Here is a 22,072-nt window from a genome sequence, read left to right as displayed (position 1 = left end):
CTACCACATAAAATTTTTTAAAACTTAGCTGCAAAGTAACTTTCTTTATTATAAATGTAATCCATGCTCTTTCTCCAGTACCAGGTTCTGAAGGGTTTGGGGTCTGATTAAGGCTAGACACCCATTTAGAAAAATAAATTCTTTTAATGAGTCAAAATACGTACATAGTCATAAAATAACAGGAATCACAGTGATGAGTAAAATGCATACACTGAACTTGTTAAAACAGAGGACTCTTTTGCAGTCGTGCAGACATGAGATGCTTATCGCGCATGCACAAGGAGGAGAACTTGAAGGGCAGAAGAAATGTAGGGAACGAGGTAGACCCACAAGGGCAAGGACCATCCAGTAAATATATCAGGTCTAAATTTTCATTCCATTATTTCCAAGTTTTTTTCATATGGCCTAATATCTTAATTAAATAGCAGTTTATCTTAGCAATCCTACTCCTCGGAACAAATAATACAGCAAACACTTACGAGAGCATCTGAAGTACTTTCCCTCTTTCATAAGCTACTCTAAACAGATATAAATAAAAGAAAAATCTAAAGCAGAAGAAAAGAAATAGGCAATTATATTAGGCCAAGGACGGTGCAACCTCTGCAGTTGCACCTGGTGGTAGAATACAGGAACAACAAAATTTTGGATTTAGAAATATGATTGACATTTCAAAATGGTAAGTTTGGGTAGATTTTGTAGATTTTTTTCTATTTTTTAGACTAAATCTGGGGGGGATGGGGGTACATTCATAAGTATCAGTTTCTAATGCCAGAATTTCTGCCTGCCTTTCTTAGGGACACAAAATCATTGATGAAAGTTCAGTTTAGGCATGAAAGGATTTGGCCACCCACATGTTGAAATGCTGCCTTCATCCAGGAAGTGCAAGATATTATGACCCCATATTTGGAAAGGAGAGATTTCCCATTTGGCTTAGGCATCTTTGAAGGAATTCAAGGTCAGAAAAAGGGAGCAGTTTTATGTGACAGACAAAGGACACAAAAGTTTCATTCAGATGCTCATATACTAAGCAGCCAAATATTTCAGTTAATTTCTGGCATAAATTGTGAGGGTTTGTTTTTTTTTTTCCATTAAATTAATCGAAATTCATCACTTCTTCACTCATGGACAAGGGAGGAAATTAATATTTTTACTTAAAATTATGAATAAGTCAATATATATCTGATTTTTCATATAAAAATTTTCAAAATATTCTCCCGTTGCAGATAAAATGCAGGTTAAGAATTCTTTAAAATTCCCAAATGAGAATTAAATCTCAAGGCATAAAAAGAGACATAAAAATGAGATTAATAAGACTAAAGCAGAATACGTTCGTTTTGTTTCATATAACCAAGGAGTGAAAAACAGCATAACCAAATAATTGAAACAACTATTTAAGAGAATATGTATGTGTGTGAAATAAACTTATATCAGCTTTTGAATAATCATTTTGTGTAATAAATTGGTAGATTGAAATTATCAAAAAAGAATACCATACAAAATTATTGTATCTAAAAAAATGGCATTATTCCTTTCATAATTTATCATTTTTGAAGCTGTTTAAGTTAATTATGTAAGCTTTACTGTATTCCCTGTAAATCCTATCATAAATCTTAACATCAAAAGTTTAAAAGGCTTATATGCTTTTGATGTTAAAAAAAGGCTACTAGTGGCCCGGTGTCGCATAACTTTTAATTATCATTAGTTTTATCCCAGGTTTTGATTTATAGGAAAACAAACTGGAGATGATTGCTGAAGTGGTTTCATTCATGTGCAGTGTAAATGTGAAGAAATTAGCCTTAAACTCCTAAAATATATCTTATTTACTAGGCATATTTTAATGCATCAGAATTTACTCCAGAAACAAGAGCTATGGTGTTTCTTAACCAGTAAATTACCCATCTACCAAAAATTTCCACTTATTTGTAAAAGATAATTCTGAAGATACAAAATTTATTTTGAAAGTAATATCTCGTCTCTCTTCGTTTGAAAAATACAATAATTTATAACTCATTTTACCAGCGTGAAATATTTATTCATAGAATTCAGTAATGTGCAACAATTTGTGTGTTATTTAAACTGGATTGAATTTAATTATTATGTAATAGCGAAGCACTCAAGGACTATTTGCCTAAGGGGAAGAGAGCCTTCGTGGAGTACTTTCTAGGTGTTATTTGAAATAAAACTTTAAAAAACTGACATGAAATTTATTCAAAATGAATTTTCCTCTGTTATTGCAATATTTCATTAATTTTTTTGCAATTAAAAAGTTTATTAAATATGTTTTAATAGTAATTGAATCAATTCTCTCTTATAAAATCTCTTTTTACATTATCTCTTTCATTGCTGCACCACTATGTGACTTTTCTAAGATATAAAAAGCTTCTGTTATCAGTATCTCTTGATGCAAATAAAAAAGTTAACAATAATTATAAATATTAATGCTCCTATCTGCTTTTGACTTTTTGATCTACCTGGGGTACAAAAAAATCTATTTTCATGAGAAATGTGCAAAACTTGTTTTACACAATTTTACTTTTACTATTTATAAAGAAACTTTATACTTGTTTCAAAATAAAGTATTTATGTATAGGTATTTTAGAGTCTATGGGGCAGAGTGTGAATACTCATCTTTAGACACACATTAGTGTCAATAAGCTCAATAAGCTTAACTGTAAATTATTAAACATTTCTGGGAACTTGGAAGGAAATCGTCATATTCTGCTATAGTTGATATTTTAATTTAGATAAATCCCATACCGTAAGTATTTTGGGTTTCTTTTTAAAATTTTTATTTTGTGTTAAACATTTATTTTCGAAGCTCTTTTGATGCAGATCAATACAATTTGTTTCTACCTGTTTATTAATTTATCCTAAACTTGTGGGAGAATTTCTTAAAATTATTCAAATATCCATAATTTTACTGTTAAATATTTAATAATTATACATTAACTGAAATACATTTATAGTACAGTGGAAAAGCAGAAATATATTGTAGGTCATATATTATGTATCATTAGAATATGACAATAATACTACTACAAACTTGACTGTGAAAAAAATCCAGATGTTTCCGCATGTTAAAAGGAAAGTGGAAACATAAGGACATCTTTACAGAAAAACATTGTATGAAAGTTTTACTGCGTGTCAACTAGGTAAGACATTGGAAATTTACAGTGGAGGCAGGGTATCTTTCATCGCTAAACAGCTGCAGTGAAGTGTGAAATGCTATTGAAATATACTTCTAATTAGCTGATGAGTCAGAATGGTAAACTGAACTTGAAACTTACTCCTTGTCTAAGGTCATTTTTCTAGTCTATATCGAGAACATAAAATACATAAATTTCCCATCAAGTGATTCCCATCATACTTCTTCATTATAAAGGTAAATTACTGATTTGTAGTACTACAGAAACTAAATTCTTATAATGTAAAACTTGCTAAAAATTTAATCCAGCTAAACTTTTAATCTATTTATCTGAAAATCCAAACTTATCACTATTAACAATGCAAATGTCTACTAATATTAATAATGTATTCTTATGTGAACGTCAAATACTTTGATGATGAATATGAATTATAAATATATGTTCCAATATATTTATTTTTCCTTTTTTTGTCATTAATAATTAATGATTAAAATAAAAGGAAAATTGATATGGCTTAATTTATAAGCAATGTAAAAATAGGAAACCTGAGGTTATTAATGATAGTTAATAGAAATGAAATGGTGTTTAAGTAGCTGAAAGATTCATTGTGTTAATCAATAATTATGTATTAACCCTTTGCGGTCGGATTAAATTTGGAGATGGGTATCGTACTGGTTTTTGTATAAAAATTATGTTTTATAATTCTCCTTCATGTGATATTTTTCAAAACACTCTCCAACATGCAGGCCAGGTTTTCGAGTGCATGTATCGCAAAAATAATTGGTTTGGTGCCTTCGACCCTTAATCTTTCTGTTTGAACATACACTACAATCTTTACTTTCTACATTTTCACAATGCCGCAATATATGCAGTTTTCCATTAAATCTTTCTTCCTTATCGGAGGTCGATGGTCTTCCTGGTTTTGAATCTGCTCCGTCAAAAAAATCACCTACCAGTTGTGCCACCAATTTTCGGACGAACATAAAATGTGGCATAGGTGTCCTGTTCTATTTTCCAGCTGACACCTTATATAAAATGTAACTATTTATTGCACAAAACTCTAATCCCCAGAAAAATAGTTTTCGCCAACATTTGCATGATTTTCTCATAAAACAATATGAACTTGCTAATTGGTCAGCCTTATCCACAACTCCCATATTCATATTAAAATTTATAATAATGTTTGGTTTGATAATGTTGATGGTCCCAGCTTGTTTCTTCCTTCTTTCTGTAATTGTCATGCCTGATGTATTGCAACTGCTTAGTATGGTGACTATTCTTTTATCTTTCCACGCTAATAATAGAATATCGCCTGATCAATAGGCAGCGACAGTATTATTTTTTGTTACAGCTAGTTTTTTAATCACAGCTGGTACATATTGCCTGTTTGTGTTAATGGTACCAGTTAAATAACAGCTTAGTTTTAGGAGTTCCTGCGCTAATGGGATCCCTGTAAAGCTGCTATCACACGCTGGTTTGTTTTAGAAGAACAAATGTTTGAAACAATTTTTCTGCTTTGTCACAACAGCCAATCGCCACAGATCACTTTGGGGTTAACACAGGGGAAACAAGTTCCCCACTACAAACAAGCTGATAGCATTCGAAGCTGATAGCTGATTGGTTGAAAACGAACAACTTGCAATTTTTTTGGAAAGGAAGGAAAAAGTCACACGTCTTTCTTCCAATAGTAAACTAGTGAAAAAAATTGTCTGAAACAGTTGTTCGAGTGAAACAAATGTCGTGTGATATGGGCCTAAAATATCTGTTCGTAAAGATGTGGTATCCCTTTGCCTCGGGATTTGCAGTTAACAGCGTGCAATGCAATTGTAACTTGAACTTACAAGGGAAGTCTGGACGGATGAGATGTCTGTTGTAACGCTTCCATAGTAGAGAAGCATAGCATATATGTATCCTGTATGTGCGTCTGACAATACATAAATCCGGATTCCCCATTTGGTGGGTTTTTTAAGATTATATGTAATAAAGCTAATTTTGCCCTTGAATTTCAGAACAGACTCATCGATGGATATTTCTCTATCCAGTGTAAAATACGCTTGGAATTTGTCACCAATATTATCCAGAAAGTTGCTCACTTTTTGGATTCTTGTTGATACATTTCTATTTGTGGAAACATTTTCATTCAGATGTAACATTCAAAATATTTGGAAAAATCTTTCCTTCCGAAACATATCTCTAAAAAATGGTATGTTTCCAATATAATCCTTAGTCCAATAATATTTCATGCTAGGAATTGGTATAGTACCCATGTTCAGGACTACACCCAAAAAAGCTCACATCGATCCACTTATTCCACGTTAATCGAGCTGATAAGCTCTGCTCTTCTATTTTATTTTGGGCATATTTATTTGTTTCTAATACAATTTTTTCAAGCAGTGTGTCTGTGAAGAAAAGTCTAAAAAAGTCGATAGGTTCCGTGCAATTCAAGAGTACATTCGGTCCAAGAGTTTTCGATCCCGTCGAAAAATTAGTTTTTGATTGTGGCTGATCTGTGTACGTAACATCTCTCCAAATAGTAAATTCGTTTATATTACTATTCTCATTTTCATCATTTTCTTCTGTTTCACTGTCGCTGGATACTGTTAACTGCCTTAATCGTTGCTTCACGGGAGCTATGTCACTATCAGAGTCACTACAACTGTTATCACTTTCTCTATCAGAGTCCATATTCAAGAGACCAAAATAAAACTCTTCATCGCTATTGTCAGTTTCACTGAACACTTCTTGCGGTAACTTTCTTTTTGCCATTTTGGGGAATTATTTTGGAATATTTTAAGAAGAGAGAAAAGTATTGGTTCGTGAATAGGTTCTTTAGGCATTGAGGTTCGTATAGGAAAAGTGTAAACTGATACATGAATGCATACAGTATACGATTCATATAGTTCCTTGCTGTGGTGGCTGAGAGCAGACATACAACCGGGATAGTAAAAAGGCTGTGGTGGATGAGAGCAGACATACAACCGGGATAGTAAAAAGGCTGTGGTGGATGAGAGCAGACATACGACCGGAGCAGTAAAAAGGCTGAGGTGGCTGAGAGCAGACATACGACTGGAACGGTAAAAAGGCTTTGGTGTGGACATACGACCGCAAAGTGTTAATATCATTTATTTTCATTTGGCTTAAGTTTTGGAAAACATCTGTTAAAAAGAAATTAATCTTAGCTTGAATAAAGTATTGTTCTGATAAGGATATGTATGAAATCAAAACAAAAATTGTTTCTCAAAAGAAAAGGTTGCAGATGAATTAGTTTGCGTATTCTAGAGATGATGCAAATATGAACTGGAAAAAAATGTTCTTGGCATGTATGTATAATGTCTAATGTCCTTCCTTGAATTGCAAATTCATCGGCAAATCTGAATTCCAATAATTCAAAACATACACAATTCGTTTAGAAATCTTTGAAAACTATATTTATATTAATGCTATTCGTATTTTACTGCATATATATAAAACATTTTTAAACATTATTCTTTCATTCTTTTATCATTAAATTGAAGTGTTTATTTCTGTATATTCTAAATTTGCATGATCTTTGATTTTATTAAACGATACAAAAAATTGAACTGCAAACATTAAATAATATTAAATTCAATTATAAAATATAATTCCAAAGTCAACAAAATATAATTCCAAAGTGCCCAAGGCCCTAGATATGCATGTATATGTGTGCATATTATGCTGTTGTTGTTGCAGCTGCATATGCTCATTTGTCTGAGGCAGTCAGCCCAAGCCCACAAAATTCCTCATGGTAAAGAGCGCAAGATTACACCTGTTATGTAAATGAGTGTATTCAACCTCTACCTTTCTTTTGTCTTTCGTAACCTATCTTGCTAATTTTCTCACTTTTCATTCGTTTCATTATTCATACAAATTTCACAATTTGCTCATTATTTATTTATTGATCATTTCTTTTGAAATTAAACCCTACCTTTTAATTTTATATTTTATTTGATTTTAGTAATTCACTGTTTTATTTATTGCCTGTATAATCATTTTCAGTCACTCTTACTGATGGCTTATAGGACTACAACACCTTTAGTTTATAAATTAAGCTCCGGTTTATTAAATATTAATGTACATAATTTTGACCTCTAAAGGCTTGTATGCTTTTTTGGATTATCCCAGCTAAAATTAGTCACACAGAAGCTGGTTAATGAGAAACCTATTGTAACAGATTTTTACATTAATCCTTTCGAATTTTAGTTCAGGAAATAAATATAATAAAAATATTTAAAAAATAGTTTTGAAAAAAATTAATTTTACTTTATTTTGTTCAATATTTATTTGCTAAATATTTGTACTAGTTACAACAGTCTTTTTCACAAGCATATTACTCTCCCCGGATAGTATAATCATTAATTTTTTAAAAATTAAATTTAATCAATCTTAGCTGCAAAATCACTAGATTTTTACATTGAAAAATCCTAAATTTTAAAAATTTTGTCATGAGCTAATTTGGCGACTCTAATGGTGTACTTGCAGCAAGTTTCTCACTGGCCTTAACCTTGTTTCATATCTGGCTGTGATTATTAATTTCCTTTTCATTATTTATTTATTTAATGGATAACTTAAATGGGCAGTAATGCATGGCATTTTGAGGCTCAAGCAAGGCATCATATTTGGCAGATAAAATAAAAAATTCCAAATTTCTCATCTCAGTTGTTATTTGGCATGATGTTTTTATTCATATAAATCACACGAGTAAAATACAGTCAAAAGTCGTTAATCCGGCCTCGTCGGGACTTTGGCGATTCCGGATTATAGATCATCAGTTTAAATCTCGTAAGATAGCATGCAGAAATTCTAAAATTAAAAATATGAAACCGTAATTTATGAAATAAAGAACAATTATGATCTAAAGGGTATCAAAATTTACAAAAAAAAAAAAAAAAAAAAAAAAAAAGCTTAATATTCATTTGTTTACTTTATTAAACATTTCTTTCAATGTAAGTTGTTTAAGTTGCTTCATTTTATGTGATAATACTTTCTCTATACAGACATAATTTCTTGTTCAGTTACAAAGTTCCGCTGTTCAAGTCCCTTTAATTGCTGTGCCGAGAATACCGACTAACTTGTCAATTGAAATTTTTTCGTTTTCACTAACCTCTCGGTCACATTCTTCATGTCTTTATCCATTTTTTGGAGCAATTCCACTTTTTGTTTGTTGGACATCGAAACATACTTTCGTTTTGTAGATCCTTTGGAAGTTCCAGCATCGGAAATTCTATTTGACATAATCGAAATTTCAAGTTTACTTTTATAAAATTGCTCTTACAGACTGCAAAAAATAATAAGCGGGATCCAATTCGAAGATTAAGGAAAAATGCAATCATTAACATTAACTGAAATAAATAATTAGATAATTTTAGCTTACACCGTCCGTTTTACATTAAACGTGCAGGCGAAAACGTATTCTGCACTTGCGCACACGCATATGCGCCGTAGTCACAGTCTTACGTGCACGCGTAAAACGCCTGTGCGCATGCGCAGAAAGTTTTTAGCTTTGAGGTCTGGATTATAGATCATTCCGGATTATGGGTGTCCGAATTAACGACTTTTGACTGTACTGCAAAGTACACAGACGAATATGCAGTTCAATGCTCTCAAAGTTCTGCAGAATGCAAAAACATATTTAGAAAGTTGTAGAAGTGAAACCAATTACATAAATTTCATCTCAGAATCAAAAGAAATGGCGAGAAATGTTAGAAATCTTATCTTAGCCGAGTCCATCGTACCCGAAGGCGACATAGGTTGTTTGGGTACGAAACTCCAGATGAAAACATACAAAGTGTTGAAGAGAAATTTAACCCGCAAGTACGCGCACTGGGTGTCTCATACCAGGGGGCATATTCTTTGTTCCCACATGGTGCAGCATCTAAGTTATGATAAAGAAATGCAAAGGTTGAGAAATATGTTAGAAACCATTTCGGCAGGTGATGAATCATTTAACGAAAAGGAGGAATAATTAATAGATGAAGAATACAACAGCAATCATAATTCATCAACAGACAGTGTAAATCACTGAATTAGGTAGTGAATTAGAAATACACTGAATTAGAATAAACAAATAATAAGAATTAAATAAAACACTGAATTAGATAGTGAATTAGAAAATGAATCAAATGTTGAAAATTATGTTGGTAAAAATGGCTTGATATGGAAGAAAAACAAATTCCAAACGAATGTTAGGACTAGTTCTAAAAATATTATCTTCAAATTTCCAGGAAATACAGGTTATTCAAAAGATGCATCAACACTGCTGGATTCCTGGTCTCTGTTCATCGACAAAGACATGACAGAAATGATAATTCAATGCACAAATATTTACAGTGATTCTATTCAGAAGCAGTCTGCACATGAGCATGATGCAAAGAAAATGGATGAATATGAAATCAAAGCACTTTTGGGACTTTTGTATATATGTGGTGTAAAAGATTTGTGGGCAACAGATCGAATGTGCAGAAACAAAAATTTCTATGCGGTGCAGGTGGGCGGCAAAGTAATCATATCCTGTAGACAGACAGAAAGCCACAACCGCAGGAATAAGAGAAGGACCCTAACTTTTTAAGGTTGTACGACTCTTAAAGATCTCATAAGATATTAGATGAAAATAAATTTTTTACAAACAGTTTAATCCTCCAATAAGAAATGGCTGTATTAGGATGTTGTAGTAAGGTGGCAAATATTTTTGCAAGGAAATCTGCTTGTTCATTGCTCCAAAGGCCAAAGTGGCCAGGCAATCACTGGAGAATGATTTATTCCCTTGAAAGTGGAGTTCTCAGGAATTCTTGACATTGCAAAATTCATTTTGATAAAGTTATTTGCTACAGTTATTTGCTAAAGCATCAGATGGATGACTTAAATATGAAAACACACACACAGAGAAGTTTTAGAAGATGCTGAATGACATCAAAACATTGGTTTCTACTATACTTTCCCAAAACAAGCAATAACGCCCCATCAATGAGCATCAAGATGTCGAGAATTTTACTGTCCTAAGGGCAGTGAGAAAGGTGCTAAGAATCCAACAAGCAATAAGAATGCATTTCAGAAATTTAGCTGTATTAACATTTTGTAAACAAATACCTAAACATCCACTTGATTACAAAAACATTACAGAAAAACATCTTCACTAAAGAATTTAATCACATTAACTAAACCTTCGTTGCTTAATATAGTTAATTAGTGGGCCTGGAAGGATGCAATTGGTCACTGGTATCAGAAGAAGAATTCACAAACTAGACTGCATTGCATTACTTAATTTAGGTGCAGCACACAAGTAGTATCCACCTATGCTCCAACACAATTGTGATCTGGAACAAACAAGAGGATTTTAGGAGAAAAACATTTTAAGTACCTCCAATTCCAAAATGACATTACAGTCAAACATCTGTGATGTGTCCAGGATTTGAACTTGGGCTTAATAATGTGTTGCAGTCAAGTTCTGGTAATGACTATTCTATCAAGTGGTTTCCTCTATTGGATATTTTTCGAGACAGAACTGATCTTTTAAACGCACCTCTCTAAGTAACCCCAGATTTATTGAAATTTAAATAATGCATTATCAGGGTTAGCAACAAGATGAACCAAGCAACAATGGCATTAGCACAGGCAAAACTTAAACACAAGATAAATATTTTGCCATATCAGAAAGGATGGCTACATCAAAGATTTACAGGCTTCTTTCAATACAATTAAGTAGGTTTACTTAAAGTTTTCCATTATCATATAACAGCAAACTGAATCCAGGAGAATAGTTGACCCATCATATATTATCTTCTAGTTTTTGTACTTCACATATAAAATTTAAAATCATTATTGCACATAATAATAAATATAAAGTAATACTATTATTCTTAAATATTCAATTATTTTTTAATATTTAAGAATAATAGTATTATTTTATATTTATGCTTATCCAATGCACGTATTAATAAAAACAAAAAGTTTTATTCATTTTTAAGACACTAATCTCACCTTTCCTGCTGTATGCTATATTTGAGAGATACAAGCCACAAGCAGGAACCAAAGCACTTTTTATCCATCCATTCGGATCAGGTTTTTTCAACATGAGCTCAACATCAGATAAGGATAGCAATCCAAACCCAGTTGATAATGCAGTACCAACTAATTTCCTAATCTGTTTTAAAAAAATAAATTATTTTACAAGTTATTTTTAAAAATTACCTTTTATTTAAAGTACTGAAAACCAGCACATAATTTAAAAAACACTTAGAGAAAAATAAATTTCAATTTTAGGAATCTCTCTAACTTCATAATACTCCATCTACATACATATATTTTAAACATGTGATTGAAGTATTTTTGATTAAATAGAGATTTTAGATTGTAGGATTTGTCAAGTGATATATTACTGAATATTGCAAGAAATGCAATTTCTATTAAATAAAAGTTTAAGCGGATAACAGGGTTCACACACAGAAATTAAGTATTTTTAAGTACCTTTAAGGATTGTTAATGAAAAAAATTAAGGACCTATGAGCAAATGCTAACTGAATAAATTCAATTAAAAGTATTATCTATGCCTGAATTTTACATTTGTAATACCATCCTAAAAATACAATAGATCTCTAAGTAGTATCCATTATTACTAAACATGAATTAATTAACATAATTATTAATAAGTTTGAGAATAAAACAAACTTTAAACAATTTATTAAGTAGCATTAAATATTTCACACTTATAACAGTTGGGCATATTTGAAAGAAGATAAGTGACATTTACGTTTTACTCACAGTTAGCTTTATGTTGATTTTTTTATGTCTCATTTTGTCACATACTTGGTCAGTCTGGAGATTTAGTAAGCAGCAGGTAGATTTTATGTCAAACGGAATAGGTTAAAATAAGAAGTAAGATCATAATCAGCATGATTCATAACCAAGAGACTGAATGTTGTCACTGCTGCTTGCTTGTTTAGAGAGAGACCTGCTGACTGGAACAACCTGAAAGGTCTGATGTAGGCAGGGTTGGCAAGTGTTGAAAGTTAGTCAGGCTCTTTTTGATGCAGTTAGTGTCATAGGTTTGTGTAGAGTTCCAGGGGTGGCAACCCAGTTAATATACTTTAAGGTTCCAATAAGCCATTAAAGCACCAGAGGTGATAAGTTATTTTGTATTATTTTAAGTCTCACTAGATGCAAAGAATAAGTTTTACTTGAATTTTTGTATTTTATCTTATGACCACAGTGGGTATTAATGAAAGGCAATAACTCGCTTTAATGTGTAGAGATAATTTTTAAGAGTAAGCAGTTAGTTATAAATAATTAAATTAGGTAGTTTGATAACCTTAGTCATTATAAACTTACATGGCCACTGTTAAAATCTATTTTTTAACAGTATTTGTTAAAAATATCCTATTAAAATCAAAATCTAATGAAATTTCACAGTTTAAGCATTCTCTTTAAGCATCTTTTCTAACAATTAGAGATTTGTCTTAATATGCAAATCGTTGCTCTTGCTACTTTCTGCGTGCTTTATCTCTTAACTTGTCAACCTTTCCATAATGTACCTATGAGGGTCTACTTGATCTGGTAAAAGTTTAATAGTCCAAAACCCCTGATAGACGCAAAGCATATTATCGCTATGTCAGAAAATAAATACAATATCCAACAAAGATTTAAATAAAAGGCTTATTTAAAAAGAACTTGGAACATAAAGGCATGTTCTGATGCTAACAAAATCAATTACAGCTCATGGTGATGTAATTAAACATGAACAGTGACATTCAAACTAAAAATGTGGAGTAGTGGTCAAAGATTATACAATGTAATTTTGATTTAATCTGGCTCAGTAATTCTATCTAAAGAACCTAAAGAAATAGAAATGGGAAATTTTAGTTAAGGCTGAAATCATAAACAATTGGGTAATTTGCATAATAATAATAACTGCACATATCTTTAAAGAATAATTTTCTTAATGAATTCAGTTTCTTTCTTCAATACATTTCCTTTTCATCTTGGAATTTTTGGATTTAATTAAGGATTTCTGTTATTTTAAAAAACACTAAATGCATTTAGAATGTATACAAAAAGCGGCTAATTTTATTTATTTAGTAATATGAACATTTAGAAGAAATATGATATATATATATGATAAAGGCCAGTTACAGAGCTGATGTGGCAGAATTTTTAGAATTTAGTGACACACTGAACAACAAAATCTAGAAATGGCAAACTTTTTGAATTTGAGCAGGCATTGGAAGCAGAATTTAGAATCAACAGAGATTGAATCAGGTGGTAAAATGCCTAGTGCCAGCTTTGTGTATGATGTATTAAGACATATTAGATTAATCATTTAAATTGTAAGTCTTCAATTTCTTTATTAATAAACAAATCCCTTTCTATAATGGCTGCACATGTGATAAGATTAGAAATATTTTTGATATTTTCCATGCTTGAGTCTAAATGAAAAGTAGAGAAAATAAAGGGAATATAAACATGTTAAAAGATTCTAGTATCAGAAGTAAAACATTAAAATATTATGTTTTTACTGTTCTTCCAGACGTTTTCCAAAATGTAAGAAATTCATTGCAAACTTTCTGTAAAATACATCCATTACATGTTGATACCATGTCAACATTTTTCATTTTTTCACATATTTCTTGAATCTTCTAGAGTCGTGGGTCTATCAATCTTGCTTTCAAATCCTTCTAAACCTTCCAAGCTGCAATGTCTAAAATCCCAAAGAAAAATTATCCCTACCAATTCTGTAACAGCAAAAAGCCAGAAATATTTGGGGGGAAAGAGGGGAAAAAGTGTAAAATTAATTTTATTTAGCATATTCTGAGACATTTACATGGGGAAAACGGTTAATATTCGGGGGTCTTACTATGAAAAAATTAAAAAGAAAACATTTTAAATTTTTTACATAGCTAATTTTGCTTTTGCTAACAGCTATTTCATAAATTCCGCTTTAGAGCATTATACCTTGCTTATTTTTCAGATTCAAATTATTGTATAATAAGTTGCCAAAATGAAATTTTATAATATGACAGCAAAAAAAAAAAAAAAAAAGTTTTATTTTAATGTTATATTTTAAATATAATTTCAATATATTACTATTATTTTGATGTTATTTTTTTAAATATAATTTCAATATATTACCATTATTGTAATAAAATTTATCAATGTTACGAAGTTTAAAAAAAAATCGTCGAAAAATTCTCAATTCTCGGAATTAAAATTTTTCTATAGGAATTGATCTTAAAATCGCCAAAATGTTGATAAGTCGCCAAATTTAGAAACATATAATAAAAGAATTCACATCCCCAAAAGTGAAAAGTTGTTTAAAAGCTCTTTATTAGAAAAAATTAATTTTGAAATGCTTATGTTTCATTTCTTGTTTAGAAACTCGAGTATCCCATCATTTATATTTGAAATAGAAACAAATTATAATCCGTGAACCCATTCAAAAGATAACCATATATGTTAGTGAATTGCCCAAAATGTTCCTCCAAAATGCTAATTTCCACTCTAAATGGCAGTCATAAAAAACAGACAGAAATTTCTTATGATTAAAATTAAGGACCTTCTGCTGAGTTTGGCCAAAATTAAGGACTTAGGAGCCAAAAGTATTTCATGATATAGCCAAAAGTATTTCATAATATTTCTTGACTAGATGCATATATACATTTTTCCTTGCAAAGAAAATAAACAGATATAAACTTGAAAAATTACAGTTAGATCAAAGAATCACAGATAAGAAAGCAAACTCACTTTGGCGAACATGAGTTCCCACACTATAAGCAAGAGCCATTTTTTGCCATCTATTCTTCCACTAAACACATTAACTCACTTTGATCTCATATACACTACTCAAAAAAGGAAATTAAAACAAAAAAAGAAGACTGAAACCCTTACAGACAGAGAGTTTACACATGCAAATAACAGATAATTCATCAGATAAAACCATGAAAAAAATAATATTATATCACATTAAAAAATAAACATGATTCTCGCATTAAGTTTTTCTTATTTTTATTCACAGCATATCTCATACATAAACATATTAGACTGAAATATAATCCAAGGATAATTACTCAGGTAATCTTAGAAAAAGAATAAAGAATAAACTAACCTAATAAGCAAGAAATATCCATTATATTCAGAATTCTAAAGATTTGTTTACATAAACTGTTCTTGCAAGGTCTGCCAGAAAAAATATCAGAAGACTGCAAGTGCAAGTTCATCTGCTTGGCATGCTTCTTAAACTACTGAATAAATGAGGGATTAGTATGTCCCACATCACCTCAAAATATACTTGTGAACATTCTACAATCTATGGATCTTTAGAACATAACAGATCAGCCAATGCTCATAGTTTCCTTGGAAAATTCTCGTTTTTTTCATCTAATGTCCTAGTAAATCTCAAAATCTACGGCTTTTAATTGATTCTGATTTAGACTATTTATTTCATATGTTGTAATTGAGAAATCAGTAGTTTAAGGGAAACTGCTGAATGCTTAGCATCAAATGAAAAGGAATTGCTAGGAAGGAAATTTCGATAACAAGTTCTTAAAAAAAGTTAAGGCATTTATCACATTTTCATCTTTTAAAGAAACTCAAAATTGTGACTCAAGGACAGCTAATTCTTGAAGCAGTATGACAAAGGCTATTAAGGACTTACACAAAATAATGTCCACTTAATTGATATAATTAGTCAGCTGAAGAGAACCTGCATAATGCAGTGGATTTTAATTGAAGGTATGATACTGCTGAAGAACCAGCCTAAGATGGGAGACATTGCAATAATGATTAACATATGATTTTCTTGGTAATGGCAATGCCACGTTTAGATTTAAAATTAATGCCCACATGGGGCATTACTTAACCTTTATCTAAGAACTTAGCATTCTGAGCGAATAAAAGCCAACCCAGATAGCATTATTAAAATCCAAAAGCAAAAACTATTCCTGTACTGATCTTACTCTAGAAATTTATACCTCCTATACTCCATCAAGCTTCTGAATTAAAAGTTTTAGCTATAGGACATATAGTATCCTGCATGGCTGCATTATTATTAACACAGCATTTAAAATCAATCCGTCTATAATTTTTTTGTTTTGTTTTGTTCTGTCAACTTCAGAGGGGGAAAAAAAAAAAAGAAACTAACAAGAATTTCACACCATTTTATGTAATTAATATGATTACTCATAAATAAAATTAAATAATTTTTGTTGGAATATTCATAAAAGAATGTCGCTGTGATGTACAAATTTTAAGCTTTATCATGGTGCTAAACGCTGTTTCTTGATTGGAGGAATCAAGCACCTTTTATTTTCTTTTTCTAATTTTCAGTTGGCTTTAACGAATATTAAATTATAAACAAATAAATATAGTGGTCTTTAAAATAATGCTAAAAACTTTCCTTTTGAGAGAAAAATAATACAATTATTTGAAAAACTGAACCAGTAGTTTTTTCTAATCATAACTCATGAATACCTCTGGAAAAGATTAAAATGAGCAACATGAGATAGTGCACACTGTAGGGAAATTATATTACTGAATATTAAAAACAGCATGTCAGTAAATTTCTGTTTTAAATTATACTTTAACTACTAGTTATTATAAGTTAAATTACTGGTTGTTATATTGCAAGCCATATTTCAGAAGCGAAAAACTGTCTGGCCATACTCAATTTTTGCCTGCACTGAGAAACTAAATTATTATGAATCTTTTTGCCACATTTGCAGTGGAATGAAATTGAACAAAATAGGCAGTCACCACTCTCTGAAGTTAAAGGCAATAAGCAACTGAATAACTGTACAAAACACATATCTTACAAAAAAAGTTCTATATTTTCAAATTTTAATTACATATCACTCAGAAAATTTTATCAATTTAAAATGTAAAAAATATTTACCTGATGATATAAGAAAGATCTTGATTTTACAGAAAACTCCCACATAGAAATATTAGAATACTGAATGTCTTCTAATAGTTTTTTATTTGATGATTCATAAAATTTACATTCATCAATTATTCTATTAGTATTTCTCCAAGGATCTCGCTGAGTGTATTTGGTAAATGTAGTAAAATTGTGTGCTCCACAAAACATATTTGCTACCTCTTGAACAACATTTGTATTCAATTCAGATCTAAAAAGAAAATAAAAGCTACAAGAATACTGATATAAATGATATAAAGCATATAAAAGTCGTAATTTTAGAAATTTGTTCTCTATAGTAATAATGTTGTTGCACAAATAATTCTCATTTATATTCCAGCTGAAATTACAGAAAAAATGAAACATTTTAAAAATTTCATAAGTCCAGATAGTAAAAATGCCCTTCTTAAATCATTCTTGTCTTACATGTGTAAACTCACTAAATTCACTGCCACAAACAGCCTTAGACAGCCATGGCCAGCAGTGCCCTGTTATATGCTTTCTAGACTGCAGGCCCTGGGTGCATAAGCATATGCCCCGGACAGGTGGTCAGCTTGTTGCAGGACCCTCTGTGTTTAGTCCACAAGCGAACTTTGTACTCATTTTATTAACCCACTCATGGGATGAAAGGTTGAGCCGACCTTGCTCAGCTCGGAGATTGAACCCTGGACCTGTGGTACTGCTGCTCAATGCGCTAGCTTACATATGTAGCTTCTAATTTTAAAAATTCCATTTAAATGACCTTCTTAAACCATTCTGTCTCATTAAAAAATAATCAGATTTTATTTACTCAGATTATTATCTCTCACTCTTGCTTTAGCTGTGAGAGACTGCATTATATTATGTTCCATTTGACTAATAAAGTAAAGCTCAGAAATGATAATTTTGACAGGTGAAAGCTAAAATAGAAGCTGTATTGATTAAAAATGACCACTGGGATTGTGACCAGTAAAAAAAATGAAACTCACCGAAGGAAGCAAAAACTAATCCTAGCAAACTGTATCATATCAAGCACTGTGTAACATCAAATGCTGTGTGGAATAAACTCATAGCCGTGTGTGAATCGAAGGGACCTGCAAAGAAGGCTACCCTATTAAAACAGCTTTTGATTAGAAAAATGCCTGAAAGTGAAACAATGTCTGAACATTTGAACAGCTTCTTTGAAATAATCGATAAGCCTTAAAGAAATGGAAATTGACACAGCTGATGATTTATTATAGATTCTTCTGCTCTAGAGTGTTTGAGAAAACTTTGAAAATCAGTAGCATAGTGAAGAAGGGCAAGGGGTATACCGAATAAATACGCTGGTTGCAGAGGGGCACCACATGGTCCCCAAGACAAAAAGAATTTGCAGATAATTTCCATTTTTATTTTAATTGATTTCTGAGAAATATATTTTCAATTAATAATTATTAAAATATATTTGTTTATTTCCTTTCTTAATTTGTCTGATTAAATATCTTATAAATAATGTTTGCAGTAAATCAATCAAATATCTCCATATACAAAATGTTCTTTCTAATTTTTCTAAACAATTTATTTTTCTAAAATAGCTATATATTTTAATTTTTTTATACGAAATGCACATACAGCTCACACTCATTATTTTAAAATGACAACAAACAATACACAATAGTCTTTCACTATATTATAAGCCCTTTGATCTTGGACTATTATAAATTTGGCGACTGAAAGATATCCTTGTTATGCATTTTATTTAATATCTCCTCAATGATTCTATTATTCAGTGAACAATGCAGAAGTGAAATTGTTAACAGAGTCCAATAAAATAATTGAAGAGAGAGAGAAAATATTGAAATTTTAATACTATATTGTTTGCAACTAGAAGCTTTCCTTTTTTATATTTTATTTACTGCTGCTGGGTTGTTCAAAAGTAATATCTTATTTAATATACAGTCGAAAGTCGTTAATTCGGACACCCATAATCCGGAATGATCTATAATCCGGACCTCAAAGCTGAAAACTTTCTGCGCATGTGCCGCGTTGACACATGCGCATAGGCGTTTACACGTGCACGTAAGACCTTTACGACTGCGCATATGCGTGTGCGCAAGTGCAGAATACGTTTTCGCGTGCGCGTTTAACGCATAACGGACAGTATGAGCTAAAATTATCTAATTATCTATTTCAGTTAATGTTGATGATTGCGTTGTTCCTTAATCTTTGAACTGGATCCGGCTTATGACTTTTTTCAGACTGTAAAAGCAATTTTATAAAAGTAAACTTGAACTTTCGATTATGTCAAATAGAATTTCCGATGCTGGAGCTCCCAAAGGATCTACAAAACGAAAGTACGTTTCGATGTCCATCAAACAAAAAGTGGTATTGCTGCAAAAAATGGATAAAGACATAACGAAGGTGACAGAGAGGTTAGTGAAAACGAAAAAGTTTCGATTGACAAGTTAGTCTGTATTCTCGGCACAGCCATTACGGGACTTGAACAGCGGAACTTTGTAGTTGAACAAGAAATTATGTCTGTTTATAGAATTAAAGAGAAAGTATTATCACATAAAACGGAGCAACTTAAACAACTTACATTGAAAGAAATGTTTAATAAAGTAAACAAATAATTCTTTTCTAATAAATAATTTCTTTTTCTAAATTTTGATACCCTTTAGATCATAATTGTTCTTTATTTCATAAATTACGGTTTCATATTTTTAATTTTAGAATTTCTGCATGCCATCTTACGAGATTTAAACTGATGATCTATAATCCGGAAAAATCGATAATCCGGTATGGCCGAAGTCCCGACGAGTCCGGATTAACGACTTTTGACCGTAATAATTTTTTTATTTTGACTATGTTAATGCCAGGAGAAAGAGGGTTCTCAGAATTGGAAAAGAAAACTAGAGTAAGAAAAAGAAGCTCAGAACTCCATAATAATAATGGAATGGAATCACATTTAGTAAAAAGAAAATCACAAATGGAAAAACCAGAAGATAAGAAGGATGAAGAAGTAAAACCAGAGTCAAATCAGATTTAGACTGTACTCCTACTGCTGCTAAACTTATGCGATAGCACATCACAACAAATACAAGACTGTGAATATGATGAAGATGGGAACCGAAGTACAACAGAAGCTCGAAATCCATATCCATATTTAATAAAAAGTACAGAAAATGCAACAGAAACACTCATTCAAGATGTTCTGGAGTTAAAAGATGTTGTTTATTTAAAATTCAGTAATAAGCTTCCAAAACCATAGAACCAACTTTGCACAAAAATGATTATTAGTGGATCCCGTATTTTTTAAAACGAATCCAGTAGCAACATCAGCTAATTGTCAATAATTGTCTAATGACAAAATTTTGGTTTTTCTCAGTGGTTTGGTAATGAAGAAGAAGCAACTGAAATTAACCAGTCTTGGTTATTGTATTCACCAAAAAATGATGCAGCGCGCTGCAGTTGTTGCTTACTGTTTATTAGAAAAAATTCTGGTTTACAACCATCTTTTGTAACATCTGGTTTTAATAAAGGGAGGAAGAAAAATAAATAGATTAAATGGATGACACATCATCCATTTCTTCCATCACTGAATTCATATATATAAAATAAACCCTGTTATAGGCTAGAATTGGTACGATAATTACTTATTATTCCAAACTCTCTTCATAGCTGCAAGCAGCAGCAAACGCTTTTCAAATGGAAAAGGGAAATCCCCTGAAAAAACTTTTAACACGTTGAGCCTGGCATCGAATTTACTGTCCTTTCCATTCAGCCGGCACGAGCAATCAAGCGGTGCAATGTTGCAGGGTGATCCGCGAACTTCATGCACTGAATAGAGCTTATCTGTTGGTGAGCTTTGTCAGCTACCGACATACAGGTCCTGCCTGTGCGTGACAAAGCTCGTAGTCGCGAATGTTAATGCTGTCGATCCCACGGCAGCCAAACAGAAATTCCAGTACCTGTGTCCTGAGACCGATGCCGGCCGAACGAAAATTCCAGAACCTGTCCCCAGGGACCGACGCCGGCCACAAGGAAAGTTCACTGCCAATCCCCAGGGACCAACGCCGGCCACGCGAAAAGTTCACTGCCGGGCTTAATATGTTAGTGCTTCTCATTGATTATGACATTCACACGTCTCCAGGCAGTCTACGAAGAAAGGTTTGATGGGAATTCCCTTTTTTAATAATCTTTTGGAGTTTTCCACTGTTTCTAAGTCTAGACTTTCTGTCACCACTATGTTTACAGAAAAAATATGTAACCATAAAACAAATATATTTCATAATAAATATTAACAATAATTATACTTTTGATTTACCAATATGGGCATTTTTCATATTGCAAAGAGGAAATGGTGTCTTTTCTTTTTAAATCCATACACTTTAGGATTAGGGTCCTTAAGACCCTAACATGGTTTATGTAAACTTTTTTGGACAAGTAGGCTTTCATTGCAATCAAAACAAAAAATGCATATATCTCACAGAATAGTAAATTGAGCACATTCATGAAGTCACAATATAATAGCCATGTTATTTTTAATTTATCACAAAATTAAATGGCTTTTGGGTCAAAATGGACCCAACCGTATTTGGGCAGGGTTAAAATATATATCACTAAACTACAAAGATACAGCAACAAAAGTACATCAAATTAAATAACAAAACCCTGTCTCCCTCAGGTACTCAAATAAATTAGAATTGGCCTTTTTCCCGATTAGGCGGTCAAGAGGCACGTCAGAGTCATTAAAATACTTCAATCTAAGTGAGTTAAAATTTGGACATTCAATTAATATAATATGTACTGTAAGAACACTATCACACTGGGAACAAGCAAGTTCGCTCTCGGAATTTAAAAGTTAATTATATTTGTGGACCTGAGCATCCTATAGTAGCTGCCACTTATCTAGGATCTTTTTTCTCGATAACGTTTTTACTATCTAGAAGAGGAACATGTATCTGCACAAATCAACAGCAGATTTGGCTGTGATGTCTGCCAGTTCATTTTGCCTGATATAAACACAACATGGAACCCAGCAGTA

The 22,072-nt window shown here is 31.6% G+C and overlaps 1 protein-coding gene across 3 annotated transcripts in view; it reads right to left on the bottom strand.

The window, feature by feature from the left end:
* Positions 1–22,072, bottom strand: part of LOC118201560 (tRNA pseudouridine synthase-like 1) — a 55,123-nt gene that overhangs the window by 591 nt on the left and 32,460 nt on the right. For all 3 annotated transcript variants that reach the window (XM_035373674.2, XM_035373673.2, XM_035373672.2), the window contains exons 5-6: positions 17,044–17,278; positions 11,142–11,304 (exon numbers count right to left, since the gene is read on the bottom strand). In XM_035373674.2, the coding sequence (XP_035229565.2) occupies positions 11,142–11,304; positions 17,044–17,278 (398 nt within the window). The remainder of the gene's footprint in view (positions 1–11,141; positions 11,305–17,043; positions 17,279–22,072) is intronic.

This window comes from Stegodyphus dumicola, chromosome 8 (assembly GCF_044657685.1).
Source record: "Stegodyphus dumicola isolate Sdum_Otavi_A_Nest chromosome 8, ASM4465768v1".
Taxonomy (NCBI): Eukaryota; Metazoa; Arthropoda; class Arachnida; order Araneae; family Eresidae; genus Stegodyphus; species Stegodyphus dumicola.
This window is presented reverse-complemented; position numbering and strand designations above follow the sequence as displayed.